This window comes from Bacillus rossius, chromosome 1 (genome assembly GCF_032445375.1).
Source record: "Bacillus rossius redtenbacheri isolate Brsri chromosome 1, Brsri_v3, whole genome shotgun sequence".
Classification (NCBI taxonomy): domain Eukaryota; kingdom Metazoa; phylum Arthropoda; class Insecta; order Phasmatodea; family Bacillidae; genus Bacillus; species Bacillus rossius.
The window spans coordinates 337,052,189-337,073,976 of NC_086330.1; the positions used below are offsets into that span (position 1 = coordinate 337,052,189).

General features: G+C 35.6%; 1 protein-coding gene across 1 annotated transcript in view; it reads left to right on the forward strand.

The window, feature by feature from the left end:
• The first annotated feature begins 1,270 nt into the window (after positions 1-1,270).
• LOC134528093 (agrin) overlaps positions 1,271-21,788 on the forward strand; it is a 143,748-nt gene continuing 123,230 nt past the window's right edge. Inside the window, exon 1 of the mRNA XM_063361347.1 lies at positions 1,271-1,486. Within this exon, the coding sequence (XP_063217417.1) occupies positions 1,417-1,486 (70 nt within the window). The 5' untranslated portion in view covers positions 1,271-1,416. The remainder of the gene's footprint in view (positions 1,487-21,788) is intronic.

Here is a 21,788-nt window from a genome sequence, read left to right on the forward strand (position 1 = left end):
TGTTAAAGTTGTGTACGTTTCTTAATGCCGTTTTAATACGCATAAGAGATCCGTATGTTAAAGTTTCGTATATTATGTTTTGTCTTTATAAAATAAAATAAAATTTGACTGTAGTATTGTTTAATTCATACGCACAGGGGCAATGAACTGCTAAAATTGTGCATATATTGTTATGCTGGATGGAGACGCGCTAGGGGAACAATAAAAAAGGATGTTTGCAATGCCTGTTGCATGGGCAGGCATAAGGGGAACTTTCTGTATAAGTTGTGCAAGTTTAGTACTGCCGGTTGAATGCTCGCAAGGGGAACCATCTGTTAATGTTGTGTATATATGGTACTGCCGATTGCATGCTCACTAGGGTAACCGTATGTTAGTGTTGTGTGTGTTTGGTACTGCCGGTTGCAACTAGCAAGGGAAACAGTATGTTAATGTTGTGCATTATTGGTGCTGCCCGTTGCATACTTACATAGATAGGGAACCGCTGGTAAATGTTGTGTATGTTTGGTACTGCGTATCGTATACTAAAAATTTTATTCGTGGTTTTTTTTACTGCCTATCACGTATTCTCAAAGGAAACATTCAATAAAAAAATGCGCGCGTTTGATACTGCAGGTGGCATACCCAAAAAAAAGAAACCGTCTTTTAATGTCGTGCATTTTGATACTGCTGGTCTCACACTCAACAAGGGAAATAAATCTTCAATGCTGTGTGTGCCGGTCGCATACTCGCAACGGGAGTTAGTGTTGATGTTGTGTACGTCATGAACCGCCTGATGGGTCGCGCGTGCTCGGTGCTGCTGGCTGCAGACGCGCCAGGGGAGCCGAGAGTACAGTGATGCCAACTCCTACAGAGTGTTCCCCCTAGGACCAACTTCAAATCCCCCTAGATTTAGATAAAAAAAAAACTCTAAAGTTTTTATTGTACACCCTGTTTGAGAGCTAAAATTATTTTCGCCACTTGTGTTGCTGTTCTTTCTTTACTTTGTTTTCAAGATATACACTTTAAATTCACGCCCTCAAAATTTTTTTTAAATAATGTACCCGCTAAAAAAAAATCCCCCTGAATAAATTTACCTCCTAAAAAAACAGCATTGCAGCTTTGTTCCCCTCAAATTTGGGGGGAAAACCCCCAAGATGGCATCCCTGCCGAGAGAGGAGACTGCAGCTAAGGCGGAGTGGTCCTCCGGGTGTCTGTGACGCGACCTTCTCCCCCGCGCCGGGGCCCGGGAGCGAGCCTTATAACCCGCCCCGCCGTCCCGGCGAGCGCTCAGTCGTCTGGCGCGCGCGGCGCAGGTCGGTCGACGAGTTATCCCCCCCTCTCTCTCTCTCTCTGTCTCTCTGTCTCCGTTCGTCCGTCCGTCCGTCCGTCCCTCTCTGTCCGTGCTCCTCGCGGCGCCGACCCTCCCCTCGCCACGCCATGGACCGCGCCGCCCGCAGCTGCAGCAGCGTCCTCAGGATCGCCGTCGTCTTCGTCGTCTGCTTCGCCGGTGAGTCCGCGCTTGCACCGACCCTCGTCCTCCTGGACGGCGTGCACTAGCTCGTGTACCGGACAGCGCCTTGCCACGGCAAACACTCTCCGCGCGGCTCATCATGCATGCTGGTGCCAGGAGATCATCAACGATGCAATAGCGTTAGTTTCATCATCGATACGTACTGGAAGTCTGCTTTAAGGGGATTGGTGCAGGACAAAAAACAGTCATTCGCCAGAATTTGTTGGAAATGAGCTTAAGTGTTTCATAAATGCTTGTTTATTACTACTGTAAGGCCAGCCAGCACGTATATAAGCTAGCGGGTTAGATTTGGCGAGTTAGTGGCGAGAGAGCTTCTGTGGGTGGAGGTTGTCGAAGGTCGCAGCTCTGAGGCCTGCCATCTAGCGGGAATCTTTCGAAGGTCTTCCACAATATCGCCTTTCTCTCTCTCTCTCTCTCTCTCTCTCTCTCTCTCTCTCTCTCTCTCTCTCTCTCTCTCTCCAACACGGACGGAAAGCGAACCGCGATAACCAGCTATTATCTTCGCTTCCCATCTCGCCCTATCCTTCATTCTCGGATCAGGTAGCCGCCCTACCCCGCGTAGACTTTCGTGTTACTCCAGGAAACCAAGACTTAAAAATGCACAAACCTGTGAAAAATTTGTCCAAAGCTGAATTTTTGTACTGTGGTAGAGTTGACTATGCTTAATAACATACAGAAAGTTTACCGCTGTAGACTTTGTACGTTATCACCGAAAATTTGCATTTAAGTCCTAGGTGACAGCAACTTGCATCAGTCCATTAAAATGCTACCCATTTATACAGTTTTTAATTTTGACTGTCCGTAAACTTACCAAAATAATCTAGAAACTGTAATACACCCATTAATGTTAGAAAATAAATAAATTTTTAATATTTAAGATATGATATAAAGCGATTAATTCACGACATATATTTTTTTATCTTTGCCACCCAGATAAAAATACGATTTACACCGATTTGAAGAGCCCAATGCGAAAAAATGTCTAATGTTTTTTAATTATACTTTTAGCTTTAAGATAGTATATTTATAAAGAGTCTAGCATAATTATTTGCCTCATTAAAGCTGCCCGAGCGTTGCAGTGTACTGCGGCCGTACTGATCTTTCACGGCCGGCGGGCTTTGAAACACGCTGCGTACTGCGACACTCAATAAACTTAGTCTTATTTACGGATTACTTAAAATATATTTAATGCATATGATATGGTGTATTCATGTTACATCTATTGAGATATACATATTCTTTTTTCTTATATGAATGATTTTTGATACAATAAAATTAATAATAAACAATTTCTGCTTGGAACTTGTAAATCAAAATTCTAGAGGACCTCTGGTTTTATATATATGTGTGTTCGTATTTTGTTACAAAAATTTTATTATTCAAAATGATTTTAATACCAAAAAATATAATTATGTTTTATTTCTAATCTTAATATATATAAATCTCGTGTCACAATGTTTGTCCTCAATGGACTCCTAAACCACTTAACCGATTTCGATGAAAATTGGCATTTATGTGTAATTTTTTCCAACTTGAGAGATAGGATAGTTTTTATTTCGATTAATGGTCTTAATCTGATAATTTTAGAGTTTTCTAATGTGATGTATGTATGAGTTGGCAGAAAATCACCACGGCAACGGCTGTAGCATTGTTGATGCTTCATTCGTCTCCATGGCAACGACTATTTCATTGTTAGTGTAGTCCTCATCACTCATTAAATACAGACCACCAATTTTTAGATATATACAGGTAAATAACTATACACTGGTAGAACAAAGTCGGTCGGGATTTGAAAGTGATATAAATTATTCAAATTAAGAAGACAATTACTAACTACATCTGATTTCTAAAAAGGTCCAGTGAACTCTTTACCAAGTCAACCGATTTCGATGAAAATTGGCATTTATGTGTAATTGTTTCCAACTTGAGAGATAGGGTAGTTTTTATTTCGATTAATAGTCTTAATAATTTATAATTAATAATAAACTGATTATCAATGTTGATTGGTGTTTAAGCCCGGGAAACAGTGGGTACTTCGTTTCCATGACAACGTTGCGTGCTTGAGAGTCGGGAAACCATCGGTGCTATTCGATTTGGTCTCATTTTCCCCCCCATAAATACAACCGTGCGAAGCCGGGTCGGGCAGCTAGTACACTATATTATTTTCGATCAGAACTATGCAAAATTTTAATGTAGCCTATATTATAATATATATATTTCATTGTATAAAATTAGTTTACTACATAACAATTGAAGAAAACCATACACCGTAAATGTACTTATTGAGTTTTGTCACTTTTATAACATAATTCGTATGATAATATTATTTTTTTCCAGAAAATAAATAAAACATAAGTTGTGTTGTAAAATGTATTGATAGAATTACATATTTAGTATTTTTTTTTCTAAGTTAATTCATTGGAGTGCTGCGCCTAGCTTACTTCGTTGAATTGCTAGTGGCAAAGAGCGGTGGTGGATGTTTTTGCAAGAGTTTGACCGTATTTTATGACCCTAGCTGTGAGAGGGTGTTTGTCCCAGAAATCCTAACGGTCAAGGAAAATAGCCTTTCTCTGTAGTCACGTACGGGTCTGCTACTCGCGCAATATCGTCAGTTTATCACAACTTTCTGGGAAGTTCTATTGTTGTTATTTATTAATAATTTAGAAATTAAAGAATTTATCATACTAACACTTTTACCTAAGCAAATCGCATCCTGGAAGATTTTTATCTACGTTTGCAGCAAAAATCACTTGTAGTTAGGAAACTTTTATTCTTTCAGAGTAAAATTCAGTCTGGAATTACCATACATTAAAAACCTTAGTTTTCTGGAGCAAAAAACGTCCCAGCACGAGCGACTTTAACACTGCTGCACACACACTACGCAGCTTGAAATACATCAGTGGTCAGACTATTGTACCAGACACTCAAAATATACACATTTAAACCTTTAAAAAAAACACACACACAGACAATATTTATGAAGTGATTTTGACGCTACGCTCAACATATTTAATTTATGTAACATGTAGTCAAATTTCTATAAAAATATATTTTTTTCTTACCTTTTATGATTAAAATTACCAATTTAATAATATGACGTTTAAACTTTGAGGTGTTTATCACAATTACCATGTAGGGCATTCTTTTATATTACATTGGTGTCATAATGAGAACCGACTTAAAAAAGTATTAAAGTTATTAAGTTTACGAAACATTTTTGTGGATCATTGTAGAAATTATCATTAAGGACTGAACTGCTCATTATTGGTGTGATCACAAGGTTTCATCGGTAAACGTTTGACGTGTTACTAAGAAATGTTCATTCTACTACTGTACAAAATTTTTGCTTTGGGATAATTTTCCATGTATTAAAAATTTTTGTTTCTTAACAGCGAAATTCGTCCCGACCCGAGCCTACTTCGACAACCTCGCAGTAGTATACACTACGCGCTCGGATCGCTTTAGTGGTCAGACTAATTGTATGAGACACTTAAAACATATACCAATTTAAAGATGAATAAATATGCAACAACGTTTACTTCAAGCGATTTCCACGTTGGGCTCTTTAAGTTTATGTAAGATGTATTTATATTTCCTTAAAATTGAATGAAAGTTAATTCGTTACCTTTAATGATTTAAAAGGTCTGTTTTATAGAAACATGTTTAAACTTTGTGCTTTTTATCACTATCCTCAGATAGGGCAATGTTTCTAGATTATTTTTGGTTCCATACTGACGGTCTACTCCATAAACTGCATTAGCAATATCCATTATTGTGGATCGTTTCAAAAAATTGTCATTTTGTACTTAACTGCTCGTTTTTGGTGTGACGCAGGGGCGGAACAACTAAATTTCCAAAGGGGGGGGGGAATATACCTTTTTATAAAGAATCATCGATCCTCCCTATTGAAGCGTGGGGGTCCGGGGGTCCTCCCCCTAGAAAATTTGTATTTCAAGGTGGAAAATGGTGCTATTTAAGCAGTTTTATTATCTAAAAATTGATTACACAGCACTTTCTTTGCCCCCGTTTGCCCCCACTTCAATGTTTCAGAAGGGGGGGGGGCAAAATACCCTTGCCCCCCCCCCCCTTGTTGTTGCGCCCCTGGTGTGACGCACAAGGTTTGCGGCTGTACTTAAACTTTTGACGTGTTACTAAGAAATGTTCATTCTACTACTGTACAAATTTTCGGCTTTGGGATAATTTTACATGTATTAAAAACCTTTGTTTCTTCACAGCGAAATTCGTCCCGACCCGAGCCTACTTCAGCAACCTCGCAGTAGTATACACTATGCGGCTCGGATCGCTTTAGTGGTCAGACACATTGTACCAGGCTCTCAACAAATAAACTAATTTAAAATTTAAGAACTAAATCGTGATCGTAAAATGGCCGCCATGGTGATTTGCGAATTTATGGAGAAATAAAAGCAGTTAAAATCTTATGTAGTTTCCAAGAGACATTATTACATCACCAATCATCTAAACAGGTTTAAAAATTTTAAACATATTCAGTAACTGGTCAGTTTTTTCAAATGTGTTAGTATTAACAATCTGGACCATATCTAGTCGGTGAGGTCTGTTTTGTTACAGACTATCTGTATTCTGGTATTTGGATTTTGAAGCTACTTAATGATTCGCTTTCAATGTCTATTAAAATATACCTAATGCTAATTGCAGGAATATTTCTACTCGATTTCAAAATTATAATTCCTGAACATTTGTAGCGGACACATTTCAATGTAACACTTAGTGATTTTCGAGTTGTGTTGAGGTTTCACATGCCACTTCGTATATACCTGCTCTGGTAACAATGAGTCATCACAACCGGTGCCGTCTGTACGAGCGTCTTCACAAGTTATCCTGAAATATGTTCTTAAATATTAATTCAAGTGAATTCTTAAAATCCTACACACCTTATCTTAAGTGTCGTAAATGAATCGTTATTTTTTGTAAATCCATATAATATAGTAGCCAACATGGCGCGAAGCGATGGACGCGATACGAATAATATTTTTTTTTTACCAACCACTACATCAGTAAATATTTGTGGTTTACATTCGCTATGAATTCAAGCATGTAACATTTGTACTGCTTCTTCAATTCGGCCACAGTTAAATGGGAGGCTCTGAATCACTGAAAACTCCTCAACAAAATCAACGATGAATCACAGGCATTACAACAAACAGTTGTCACAAGTCAAGTAGCCAATGAGCAGGTGACATTTTTCGAGTCCGTAGAGGATTGTTGAGACTATCCTACAGGTCATTGGCAACGCGCCCTTACGCGCATGGTTAATACCCCGCATGAGTAGAGTGTAAAGGCGTAAGCATGAGACACATCTAGGTCCTCATCTAACCGCGCACACTTATATTTAACTCTGGATAGGGTGAAAAATGTTTACTAATTTTGCAGTCCTAACAGTCACCAACGAAACGCCAGTCAAATAAATAAATAAGCTCACGAATATTGTTCGTGAATGAAGGCGAAGCTGATACTTTGGAAACGTTACCAGCAGATATTAAATAATGTTTAACTATTATTTACGTAGCTTACTTCTTAAAACTGCATTCATGTAAACTGATTTTGTGTGAGACTATGTTGAGTGTTTTCTGCTACACTTATTTTTCTGAAAAAAGTCTATTGTGGCTTAAAAAACTTGTTAACATTGATGCCTCTCATAAAAAAAAATTCAAACGTAATTATACGTATACATGTTGAGTATAGTTTATGAATGGTTCACGCATTGCTGGAAAAAAAACATGTTTACAATTTTACACATCTTTTTGTTGTCGCATCGCGTCCATCGCGTTGTACATACGCAACTCTGAAAAATAAATGTATGGCAAAAAAAGCTATAATAAAATAATATCTTATCTTTCTTTATTCTTTTTTCTAAGCGCTCTAATGGCTTTCGATAGTTTTGTTCTTTTGTGTACTCTGCTTCTTCGGCATTTTATTCCTGAATAAATCTCACGCTTACAACAAAAAACATCTAGCTAAATCACTGTGCTCAATAATAACAGAGAATAACCATTCAATTATACGCCGAGCTAGACCAAACACGTTCTCTTATCTACTGAAAATGAATACGTTGACTTCATATCAGTTTCACGCGAAATCCCGTCTCCCCTTCGTAAACAGCAGACAGCTGTGGCAGGGTGGGAACGGGCTGCAACAAGTTCGGGAAACTGTCGCAAGGTGTCACTACTGTCCAGCGCGCTCCATAATTTCTCGTATCCGAGCTTGCACGCGGCTCAAACATCTACAGCTACGTTTTTACTTTAGGTCCGACTGCAATAAGCTAAAGACTAAAATAAAGTCAATCATTCAGCCGACAGATATGTAGGCGTTTGAATTACAAATGAAAACGCGAATGTTATTAAATTCGCAAATGAATATCACGCAATTTCGTAGCAGCTCATTTATTAAAATTTAAATTGTAAATACGTTAAATTAATAATGATTACAGATAAAATAATGCTCACAGTCATATCTCCCGTGTCTGAAAATTTATCTGCGAAAGTTTTACCACTGAATTCTTTATAGTTTTTTAATAAAGCTTGAATTTAAAAAATTCCCGAAAATCAGCAATAATCTAATTAAAATAAAAAAATAAAAAAATAAATTTTACACCAGAATGGTTCAAATCTTCTCTAGCAGCTGAATCATTCACAAATATATTGTTTTTTATAATACGATGCTGGTGCACCAATCCCCTTAAGGGCTACTGTAATAAAGAAGGCGAGTAGTTTTCCGGAATCTCACCTCGACAGTAACCTTCAAGTTTGCAAAATTTCATGAAAATATGAGTAAAACTGTAGATTTATGTATAGCAAACAAACAAAAACTTATATATATATATATATCGAACTAAAACTACTTGCTACAGTCGTTTCTTCATAGAAATTTTCTACCTAGATTTAAAATCACAAGATAACATAGATATATTTTTATTGTAAACACGATAACCGCACATAACATCTAGGCTGGTGCATGAAATAATGAGATGGAAAAATACTCGATCTATTCGCTAATGGGAAAAATCGCACTAAGTGGGTATAAATAAGGAAAACATTTTTTTTAAAAAAACTGATAAATAACTCAAATTTATTATTATGAATCTACAATCTTAATGTTATATTTGAAAATTCTGTTAGTGAGCTGTTGGTGACTGGCAAATCAGGGATGTTTCACTATAAATCTGTGCTTGAAGTGTAGAATTCACTACAAAAAATTAGTAAAAAATTACTGATAAATAAGAAAAATATTTTTTACTAAAAATTTTAATGATTTATTGAATAGATAAATATATAATGTGGAGCAGTTAAAAAAATTTTTGAGCCCAATTAAACTGATTCGGAGCAATTTTAACCATTTAGAATTTAGAGATTACGGCGGATGAATTTTAGTGTCCCTATCTGACGTGGAGTAAATGGTTTTGTTCTATGGCTTACGATTCCAAAAGTTCTGGGTTTAAGTCCCTGGTAAGGCAAGGGTGTTAAGTCATAGATTGACCCCATAAACTCTGCAAAAATTATAAGCTATCAATAAATAGTATAATAAAACGTGTTTAGATCACTTACTTCGCACAAGGACTATCAGCGTTTGACTACCGGCCGGGTCAATCCGAATTTTGTTCCGCATATGTGAAACGTGGCGGACGTTGCTGTGAGCAGTAGAATTTTATCAGACTAATCTAATCTCACCACAAACTAAGCCCATGTGTATTCCATTTTGGACCTATATTTTAATTATTAATACTTTTTTTCCGATTTAAGATCACTAATGTGGTTTGTCAACACGATTTTGTTAGACCTAAGAATAAGAGGAACGTATTTCTTTGACTAAAATCACTTAATCCTGTTTTGAGTAACTATTTAGTATATTTTTGCTGTGATGGCAGCATTTTATTCGATATTCGTCGTTAAAGACTGGACGCTATTATGAAATAGCTACTTTCGTGAATTTTTACTTCAGTACCTATGGTTGTAAACCAACGACACCTTTCTCTTACCGTTGGACTTAATGGGTTGAAACACTTAACTAATATATCGAATCTTGTAATAGTAATTCATGATCCATTTAAGCTACACTTCACTACGGAAGCTGGTTCACCAATGTTTTAGTGGACTATATGAAACAGAAAATAATCAACCACACAGTTGATTTTATTCCATGTAATTTTTTCTTCCAGTTGTTTTTTTTTTTTTCTACATGATGATTTGGTTAAAATCTTTCACGTGTTATTAACAGAAACAAAATTCTCTGCTTTAACAAAATATTTTTTTAAAAAACCCAGTTTCAGAGAAATAATTTGTAATACTACAAGAAATATATTGTAACTTTGTAAAACACATTAATATTGTTATTTTTGCATACATGAAATACGTTTTTCAAGATAATACTGAGTTTTTTTTTACGAAAATTTGGTGCAAAATTTCATATTTTTATTGTTTAGTTCAAGAATTTTTTTTAAACCATTGAAAACATAATCGAATATTTAATAGTTGTAATTTATTTTGTTTTATTAGGCTTATTAATGTACGAAGTTAAAACTGGAAAGCTATTAAGGGAGCGGTTTGAAATCAATTTTAACAATTAAAAAAACTGGGAGAACACAATGCATAAATGCTTGGGTAAGAATACGAACCCAGTATTATTGCGAACAATATTTTGTAGTGATACAATTGATTTCATGAAAGTACAAATATCTGTAATGCTAAATGAATATTTCTGTTCCGTTTTAAAAATAATTTACAGTGCAGTTAAGTGTTTATTTCCGCTCGAATAGGCAGTGCTATGACAATTATCGCGACCTGACTCACTTGGAGGCGGACGAACACGCCGAAAGTAGGCCCGGAACTCGGACGAGTTGGCTGCTTTCTCATCTCCATGTACGGACAAAGACAGTTGTTAACAAGCGAGCAGGAAGTCTGTCATTGGTCGCTTTGTAGCGCGCCCGAGCTCAGGAGCTCTGCAGCTCCGTATTTGGCTCGTGCTGTACCACGATTACGCGCGCCTCTTCGAACCTCTTCATTGGGACGTGTTTGACTCTGCAACAACTGTCTACACGTGTGTCTGAACATGTTCCTGGCATGTTTCTCATCAGAACTCACCAGGACATCCTGGTACTTCAGAACAACATATCTCTTAACCTTGATTTTGTTTGGCTTATTTAATGTAAAAAACATAGCCGCTTTAAACCCAGCCGGTAAAAAAAATATATGATCGGATTTTTTTTGTCTAAGCGAATGTCAAGAATAATTAATTGCATGGCATGGTAGCGCTAAACATGTAATTGTGATCGATTCGAGCCATAACAAGAGATTAAGGTGTTACCTGACAAGCACTTTCTTCTCAATCAAGTAAATGTTTTTAAATATGGCTTCCTAAATATGTTCACTTGAACAAGTTTAGCTTTAGCATGTAATTGCTTCAAAGACTTATCGATCAGTTTTGCAGTGGTTAGCACACACTTTTGCAACAGAGGCGGCAATTTTTACGTCCCTGACTTCTGGAGACACCGTTGGATGAAGGTCATATTTGTTTGGGTTTTAAAACATCCCTGGAATAGACATTTTACGTTCCGCAATTAATGATTGACAAATACACATCACGTTTTTTTTGTAACTATATCATGGATATGCCTGCTATATTCAATAGCTCAAATGATTTGCTATCATACAAATGGAAAAATTCTTATGTTATTAAAAAGTTTAGATATTTAAATTTTATATATTTTAAACTCATCTAGGGTGGAAAATCCTAATAATTATTTTAATTATCCATTGAACTTCGTATTTTAAAGAATACTAATAACCAATTTAATTTTTTTTTCAGAATAGGAAATGAAGTAAAAATAATTAACTGTTAAAAATGTATCCTCGGACAGCCGTGAACTTTTGTAAAATTGCTTATAAAATACTTTAAAGTCACTTTTTATTCTTCCAATGAATCAATAATATCACTTTTTTTAAATATACCAAGATGCTTAAAGCTATGCGTTGATAATATGAGATTTAAAAAATAGCAATTTGTCCTTTCTCAAATTCGCAGGTGAAAATTATTTAGAACAACTGCTATTTTAAACCATGACTTAAAATAATACTTAACATATGGAACCAATTTGTTTCTGATTTCCTGTCATTTTGGTTGAATTTTTATGCAAATGCTAGATAGTTAAATAACATTTTTATTTATTATTATATGACTTCGTTAACGACCCAGCTTTTTAGTTGGTCCGATAGTGAACGGCCACGAACTTAACATAAAACGGACACACACAACACATTTTCAACTTACCCTTTCTTTTCAAACTCAGAACATCTAACACGGAAGTTAACCCTTTACCGAAGTTTGCAGTTGAAAAATGATTTCAAAGAAGCAAACTTGGATATTTTTTTCCTTGGACCGAATCCAAAAATTTGTACGTATGGCCTCGTATCAGCCTTTACCGTTATTTAACGATGGCTATTTATGTGGTCACACTTTGTTTTTTAACTGAATGGCGTGTCACGGAGGGAAAAACGACTAGACTTTCGCCGAGGAAATCCAGTCTGTGTTCTCGGTGGATCAGGACTTGGATCGCTCGCGAGTAGGAAACTCAGCAGGCGTCGTCATGAACCGCCCGAGCTACCCTCGTCATCTCGCTGTTCAAGTTTGCAACTAATTTCGTGTCAGCGCTGAGGAAGACAGACGTGAACGGGAGCCACTTTATAATTTTTTGACGTGACAACGTTTAATAAATCGATTAACGACGGCTGCACGCACGAAAAAGTGTCCCGTTACGCACATTGTTCCGTTACGCTGTGTCCCGTTACGATCATTCTACGCTTGCGCCGCATCTATCTCTCTTCCACTCGATTGGCCTATGCGTCCGAGGAGAAAAAAGACAGCGGCAGCACACAACTTACATCTACACGTGAACTGTTTCGTCGACTGTTTATAAACTGAAGTGTAAAGTTAATGTGGTTTTCATTGCTTATTACAACAACAATTTCGGTAAAAAAAGGTTATTTATTCTTGCATTTTAAAAATCTGATTATTAGTATAATTTCAAGTATTTATTCTTTTATTATTAAAAAAGTAGCATCTGTCGGTGAGTGCAGTAATAATAGGTTATGTTACAATTGACAGAAAAAATTGCATACTTATTAATTTTCAAATATTATTTACAGTTATTGCAAATTTAATTTAAATAATTTGTTTAAATATAATCACGAACAATTAGTTAAAAAGCCCGCCTTAACCTGTTTGATATTATAGAAGATTTTCTCGCACGGTGGTTGGCCGGTTCTTGCATGCTCGGCTCAGGCGGAACGAGACAATTTTTCGTGCGTGCAGCCGGCGTTCATCGATTTATATGTAAGACGTTATCACGTCAAGAATAACGAACTCCTTGTAATTATTGTACGCCCTTAGGTAGAACCTTCTCCTTCGAAAGGGGTTTTAGTACACATAAAAAAAAAATTGGTTGTCTGTAAAGTCGGTTTACGGACGATAGTTTAACGTGACAACGTCATAAAAAAACATTGATGAAATGATTGCATACTTTTATGAATAAATTTTAATCATTTTTATTTTAATAATAAAAGAAAAAATACATGACATTATACTAGTAATCAGATTTTTAAAATGCAAGAATAATTAACCTTCATTGCCGAAATTGTTGTTGTAATAAGCAATGAAAACCACATTAACTTTTCACTTCACTTTATAAACAGTCTACGAAACAGTTCACGTGTAGATGACTTGTAATTAATTTTAAAAACTGGCGTTCAGCTATAAAGTTTAAATATAATTATGAACAAGTTTTCATATCAATAAACTATAATCAAATATCTATCATCAATTATATGAATCACCATAATTTTTGAGTCAATTGTAACATAACCTATTATTACTGCATTTGCCGACAGATGCTACTTTTTTTAAATAATAAAAGAATAAATACTGGAAATTGTACTAGTAATCAGATTTTTAAAATGCAAGAATAATTAATATTTAATACCGAAATTGTAGTTGTAATAAGCAATGAAAACCACATTAATTTTCACTTCACTTTATAAACAGTCGACGAAACAGTTCACTTGTAGATGTAAGTTGTGTGCTGCCGCTGTCTTTCTTCTCCTCGAACGCATAGGCCAATCGAGTGTAAGAGAGATATATGCGGCGCAAGCGTACAATGAGCGTAACGGGACACAGCGTAACGGGACACAGCGTAATGGGACACAGCGTAACGGAACAGCGTAAAGAGACACTTTTCCGTGCATGCAGCCGGCGTTCATCGATTTATTAGACGTTGTCACGTCAAAAATTATGGTGATTCATATAATTGATGATAGATATTGATTACACTTTATTTATATGAAAACTTGTTCATAATTATATTTAAATTTTATAGCTGAAAGCCAGTTTTTAAAATTAATTACAAGTCATCTACACGTGAACTGTTTCGTCGACTGTTTATAAAGTGAAGTGAAAAGTTAATGTGGTTTTCATTGCTTATTACAACAACAATTTCGGCAATAAAGGTTAATTATTCTTGCATTTTAAAAATCTGATTACTAGTATAATTTCAAGTATGTATTCTTTTATTATTAAAATAAAAATGATTCAATTTTATTCATAAAAGTGTGCAATCATTTCATCAATGTTTTGTTATGACGTTGTCACGTTAAACTATCGTCCGTAAACTGACTTTACAGACAATGAATTTTTTTATGTGTACGAAAACCCCTTTCGAAGGAGAAGGGTCAACTTAAAGGCGTACAATTAATTACAAGGAATTCTTTATTCTTGACGTGATAACATCTTACATATAAATCGATGAACGCCGGCTGCACCACGAAAAATTGGTACGTTCCACCGAGCATGCAAGAACCGACCAACCACCGTGCGAGAAAATCTTCTATAATGTCAAACAGGTTAAGGCGGGCTTTTTAACTAATTGTTCGTGATTATATTTAAACAAATTATTTAAATTAAATTTGCAATTTCTGTAAATAATATTTGAAAATTAAAAAGTATGCAATTTTTCATCATGTTTTCTTAAGACGTTATCACGTAAAATTATCGTCCGTAAACCGACTTTACAGACAAACCCCTTTTTTTTGTTGTGCTTATAAACGTCTGCACTTCTATGACAATATGTCAATCTGCTTACAAGTCTTAAAATAATATTTTTTTAAAAAGTGGCCTACGCAAAGTGCCTCACGCGAGACTCAATCTCAGGACCCTTCACTCAGAAACCCGCACTTCAACCAAATGCGCAATTGTACAGATATTAATAACTGGTTCTCTTCATCTAAATCCATAAACCTTTATGTACTTTTACAAAAGATTCCTTTGGAAACCAGTTGCCAAGAAATAGTTTGTAATACTACGTGAACGATATTTGTAACTTTGTAAAACACATAGCTATGGTTATTTTTTGAATATATGAAATTCGGTTTTTTTTTCCGAGATAAAAATATAACTTCTAACGTGTGCTAAGACTCTATAGAGTAAACTTTTTAATGAATGTTTAACAAGATGGGCAGTATTTTAATAAAAATTCCTTGTTAAAAAATCAAATCAAAAGCCAGTATCTAGTGGATTGCAAGTTTTAGTTTGAAAAATACCTGAATGATAGTTCCACGTTCGTAATGCTTTAGAGAACTAACAAATTGAAGCCAGGTTTGTCCCAGCACCATATTCATGGCCAATTAATTCTATTTAATTATTACTTCTTTTTTTTTGATAAAATATTACTGGAAAACATATTTATTTTTTGTTTATATCATTGCTATAGTATTAATAAATACATAGCTCAGTCAATTGTATTGAATGTATCATACTTTATTTTACTTAAACTAAAATATAACGTTTATTAAGAAATGAATTTCTATGATTGCGCCTGGGTATTAAAAATAAAACAATAAAACTTTATTATAATACAACTATCATTTGATATACTAATGCTATAATTTATTTAATGGTATGAACGGTTAAATGAATTTTAACCAGATGGTCGGTATTTTAATAAAATTTCTTGTCGAAAATTAGGTTTTTACTATGTTTTTAATTACTTTTTGCTTTTATAGGAGCCGTTTCATTACACAGTTTAATATTTCGGTCTGAAATTGGATTCGGTTGTTTACGTAGCTACTCCGACAGCGAATTCTAGCGGCGGGTGCTTAAACTACGTGTGATGCGTGTTCAGAAATATAGTTGAAGACACAATTGTTGGATATTATTTTCAAGTTCCATATTATATAATAACTGTATTTGCAACATGAGAACATATACATTTGCTCGTTACCGAGGTTAGATGTAACAATCCACCGGAGAGTAAAAAACTCTCGCTCACGTGTTTTTTAATACCCTACATAGATACATGATTGCTTCCCTAATCAACTGCCAGAAATAAGCACGTGTTAATGACAAACACAACTACAGTAAACTCGTGGAATAACATCATCAGTGTTAAGAAGACTGCCGATCGTCGCTCTACCGCTCTGTTTCTGGGGTAGAGAGCCTGCCTTGTGACTTGTAGGACCCGGGTTCGCGCCCCGGCTCCTCCAAGGCGGATTGCCCAGACAAAATGGTGGCATTTTCTCTGGTATGAATACAATCACTTGCAACAAGTCAGGCTACCAAAAGAAACGTTGGGTGGAACAGAAAAAAACCTTCCAGGTGGCTTCCAAATGGGGAGCCCGTTTCTTTTCCTGGGCTCCCCATGCGGTGGCCATTCCGGGGGTTTCTCCGGGGGTTTCTCCGGGGGTTTCTCCGGGGGAACGGAGTTTTGCAAAAATATTTGTTATTTTTGTACAAGATGATTATAGCTTAAAATATAATTTAAAACACAATATCGAATATTTATCACGCTCTGGATTATTTTTAAGACATTTGGTGCCAGAGTATTATTAGCAACATTTTTTTAAGACAATTTATTACATTATAATATATAATGAAAAAATTTTAAAAACTATTATTTTACAGGCGAAACTATTTGTAGCACTCAGTCACTTTCAATAAGAAGGCATTGCATTAATTAATTTTTAATAAATCTTTTTTTATAAAATGTTTAATATCGAAAGATAAAATATTGCGTCATTCTGATAAATATTATTGGAAGTTATCAGATTATGGTATTGATGAAATCTTGTTACTATTTTTCTTCTTAAAAGTGTAATTCTTCTTCAAATTTTTTTTCATTAAATACTAAAACTTTTGTGCTTTTTAGATGTATCCATGAAACAAGAACGGCGCCAGTAGCAGATATTGTGCATTTGGAAAGAAAGATTAAAATGCTGCAATCTGAGGATGAGGCTCATTCCTCCGTTTCAACAATTTTTATCATCTTTTTTTTTTTGTATATGTAAAAAGAAATATCAATGTGAAATTACAGACATTTGTGCATTTACATGAAAACAACTGAACTGTATCACTTGAAAGTAGTGTTCGTGGCAATACTGTATTCGGATTCTTACCCGGTCACTCATGCTTTGTGTTGTCCCAAAACCACCTATAGTTAAAGTTATTTTAAAACTTACCCTCGATAGCTTTCCAGTATTAACTGCGCACAATAATAAGCATAGTATCAAACAAAATATAGTCCAATATTAAATATTCGGTTATATTTTTAATGATTTTAACATGTTATGCTTGAATTAAAAAATATAAAATTATACGCCAATTTTCGTGCGAAATACTCAGTATTATCTAAAAAATTTACTTCATAAATAAAAATAATAATCTTAGCCATATGTTGTACAAATTAACAATATATTTCTTGTAGTATTACAAACTATTCCTTGGTAACTGGTTTCCAAAGAAATATTTTGTAAAATTACAACAAACATAATATTCTACGTAACTCAACCAAACGGGTTTGTTACCTACGCAAGAAACTCAATTACGATGTAAACGCCAGACGAAAAATTTCAATAGTAACGTTTTCAAATACCCGTATATAAACTATATTAATATGCATAAACACAACACAATCAACTGCTATATTTCAGCTTCTTGCCTTTTGACTTAACGTTTTCCGCCTTTTATGTGTGAAGTGTCTGAAAAAATGTCACAGATGCAGACGTATTTTGTATAGAAGTCTTTTTATATTATGAACAAGGGCTCACTGAATAAACTATCACATGGTAAGCCACTGACGCCTGTTAATTTATCAAAATATTGAGTATTTCTTAGATTTTTTTTTGTGAAAATTGTTATTCATAAAAAATAAAACCAATGAAGAATTTTTTTCTGCATTTAATTACAGTTTTAAGTTGAAGGGAAGCTACAGCAAATATATTGCGTTGACTTGTGTTGCATTCTGGCGCTCTTGTGTTTCATGCAAAGTTTTTAAGCCCAGCATAAAAGCGCACCACCTTATAAAACGAATTAACTTACTAGACCGTCTCACGTCTAGATTGCAGTACACGGCTTATGGCGAGCGTTACGAAGTTCAGATGTTCTTCTTTGGTATTCTTACTGCACGAAAATAATTTTAAGAATCTAATTTAGTAATTTATAATTTTTTAGGCCTGCAACTACTAACACGCTCATAAATCTATAATAAATCCAATTTTGTTTAATAAAACAAGAAAAAATTCATACATATTCATTTACACGAATTCATACCATAATTACAATGTTCACTTGATAAAAAAAAACATCGCGCTCAGACACAAGAAAGAGAGAGAAAGCCTATTTACTTCTACAATGCAATCAAAGATTGGGACACACTATAGTTCTTGTATACACGTCGTTGAATGATTAAATTTAGATTTTGTAACAAAACTTCCCAACCAATCTCAGCCATTATAATGAAATTATTAGTTTTATTTCAGTAAGCAGAACAACTAAAATACTGCAAAAAATCTAGTACAAAACATTATTTTAAATAAAACTACAATATGAGCAATAATATTTATCAAGTCAACGAAGTACAACCACTAGAAAAATCCCATATGAAATAGAGTTTTGACTTGTGCTGGACCTTATATGTTGAGGCAAGCTTTGAGTTAGCTGTAAAAAAAAGTTTTAATAGAAATATCTTTAATAGTTCTTGAGTTATAATTACAAAAATTAATTGAAGTTGGATAAACTATATTTTTCCCTTAAACTCCAAGAGGCGGGGGAGGGGCGGGAATCAGGCCGCAGTTGTTTTTGAAGGACCATTGGAAGACAGAAATCAGGATTGCCGGCTCGGGATTCGAAAACCGGGCCGACTAGAATGGCAAGTCCGGTGTCTCACTTTTGTTCCGACCTTGGCGCTAAATGAAGAGCCTTCGGTTGAGTAGCCGGAATCTGCTGGCCTATTCGGATGCGCACAGGCTTACGGTACGTGCGGTTCCTGGTTGTGATGTCTTGAATCGGTCAAAAACATGTTTCTGGTCAAATAAATATCAATGCGTCAATTAAATCGTGCAATAATATGTCGGTAATCTAACCCGTTTTCAACCACATTTCTCTTGACGCGAATCACGCGTGGTTTCGCGCATCTGCAGCTAAAATTCTTTGACAGAGCAGCTACATCGACTATCAAATCATTCGATCAGCAGACCGACATTTCAAACTATATAATGAAACGGCTCCGATAAAAGCGGAACAGACTTGTTAAAAATACTGAACCCCGACTTTGTACCTGGTTTTCGACAAGGAATTTTATTAAAATACTGCCCATCTTGTTAAAATTCACTACACAACCAATGCTATAAAGTTTCTCTTTAGCTGTGTAAACATTTGTTCGCACCATCCGCCACAGATGGCAGCACCGTGTCTGCACATTTCTGTTTCATGCAACTTCCGTCGCATTTACGCAATTACTCCAACCAAATGCCGTATACCGTGAGTTAAGAAAACTAAAAATATTAAAATAAAAGCGATCAGATGAATCCCCTCCCAATACGGCGATATGAGATGGTCAGGAGCAAAGGGGTATAAGTGAATGTAGGGTAGTTATGAGTAGAGACCTGCAAAATTCGCGGTTTCGATGGCCTTCAGGATAGACTGCTCATACCCCTGTTCACTCGGGCAAATAACGCAAGTTCATTGTCTGCCAACTTGTAAGTCGTCTCAGCTGGTTTGTCTGTGATTCGATCCTTCTTTGGTTGAGGGTTTATAACTGGTTGAGATTCGTCCAGATCAACAGTAAGCCAATAGCAAAATTATCTAAGAGGTATATGTGCTTGAATTATAGCCTATCACCGAATGAATCCGCGAATTTTGCAGGTCTCTAGTTATGATAAAACAATCCTTAGAGTCAACAAAAAACTTTCTACATGTCAGAACAAATCTTAAAGTATACTTGCATCCCTTTGGGACCAAACATTTTCCTCTAGCCTACAAAAAGTTTCACATAAACATCCAACTAAACATAATACCTATATTTTTTTCACTTACACCCCTGTTGCCTCTAACCGTCTCGAACGGGTTCCGTCCCTGGCGAAATCAAACACTGATATTTCCCATGCGGGGAAACATGGCAGACGTCGAGAGCCCTTGTGTTTCCTCAGTTTCGGCGAGTAGAGACGGCAACATTTTCCACATATTGATATATCGGTGTTTGGATGTGTTGTTTGAGTGATATCGGTACTGATAAAATAGCATGAAAATATAGATTTTTCAATCACAATACCGAAAGGTTTGCCATTATTTTAATAATTATATATATAATTTAAGTATATATGTAATATTGAATTCTTAATATATTTAAGCTCAAGTTTGTCTCATAGCATAAAAAAATCAATTGAGTGATTTTAGTTTTTTTATTATTTTTTAATGTTTTTTTATTTAAATAATGTGTTGTATATTTAATTTCGATATTATTAAAATATTATATCAATACCAAAAAGTAATCGGCATTGAAATATCGATTTTTTTTTGAAGCTGAAGTATAAATGTTTGTTGTATAGCGCTACATAGTCGGCAATCCTACCGGCGAGACGGTCATCCTGGGCGGAGAGGCCCAGCCTCAGCATTCCCGCCGCCCGAACCGCTCGCAATCTGGCCTCCATCTCGGCTCCTCGGGCCCGCTTGGCAGTCGTGATTGGGCCAGTTCGGCGACCAACCGTGCGCTCGCAGCCGCTACTGGTTCACTTCTTGTTTGTTTATTTATTCGTCTTATTTTTACACGCGGCGAAGTTAAGGCGTGGACATCGCCTTGTCTTACACTTAACCACAGATTAAAAAAAAAAAAACTTTTTTCAAATAAAAATGAACATGGAACAGCAAAACGAAGAAGTGATCACTTAAAAATAAATGACTGAACTAAGAAAATAGCTCACACTCAAAACTACGGAAAAAAGTTTTAAAAAAAATTGTAAATGTGCTATGTATTGGTAGTCTCATTGCTTACAGATAAAAGTAACACAATAGAAGTATAAATTGTTTTAAAGAAGACAGATAAACAAGAACAAAAACTAAAATTTACTGTTCATCCTCTCTCCCTCCCTCCTTTCCGAAAACCCGCCTTACGAGGTCTAGGCTTGTCTGGACTTTTGGCATCGCCGGATTGTTCTTTTGTACTCGCAGGGATTTTGCATATCAGCGTCACGTGGAGAAGCTTAAAAGAGTCCCGTCTAGTCAGGGGTTTATTCGTGTTTGGTGAGACGGAACGATAAGAGCGACGCTCTCTGGTGCTTATGTTGCCGTATCGCCTTTAACCGCAAAGCCGTGGACAGGCGCTGAGTCTTCTCGTCGTGCTTGGGTCAACCATGAGAGTTATCATTGGTGACCATAACATTATATGGCAGAAAAACAAAGATAAAGGTGTGATACAAGTAACTTGACTGCTTTCAATAATCTCTGCCGGGAGTTTCGTGCTAAAACACTATTTCGAAGATACGCATTTTAGCAATTTTCTCTCTTCTGAAAATGCAGTCTTGAAACCCTCGGCGTATTCTTAAATGCTTTCCGAGAAAATTTCAGAGCACATGTTTTTTTTTTAAGCTCTGCACACCGTATGTATGCCCGGGTAGACGACACTAAATATTTGGCGGCATTCTCAAATCATCAAATCCTCTAAGATTATATTAGGCTCCAATTATAATTTTGAAGTTTCGCCAATACCAATTATTAGTAACAGAAATATTTGTAAATTTATTGACGCTAGCAAAAGTGGTTTGATGTCAAAACAACATGAAGTATTTGGTAGGATTTACAGATGTCAAAATATTTTGTGGCTGCTATCAACATTTTTTTTTATTTCTCCCGCGATAATTTCTTCACTGTATTACGATGTATTTATATCAGCGTCTGGCTTCTTGCCAACTCCACGTAAAAAAAAGGGGGG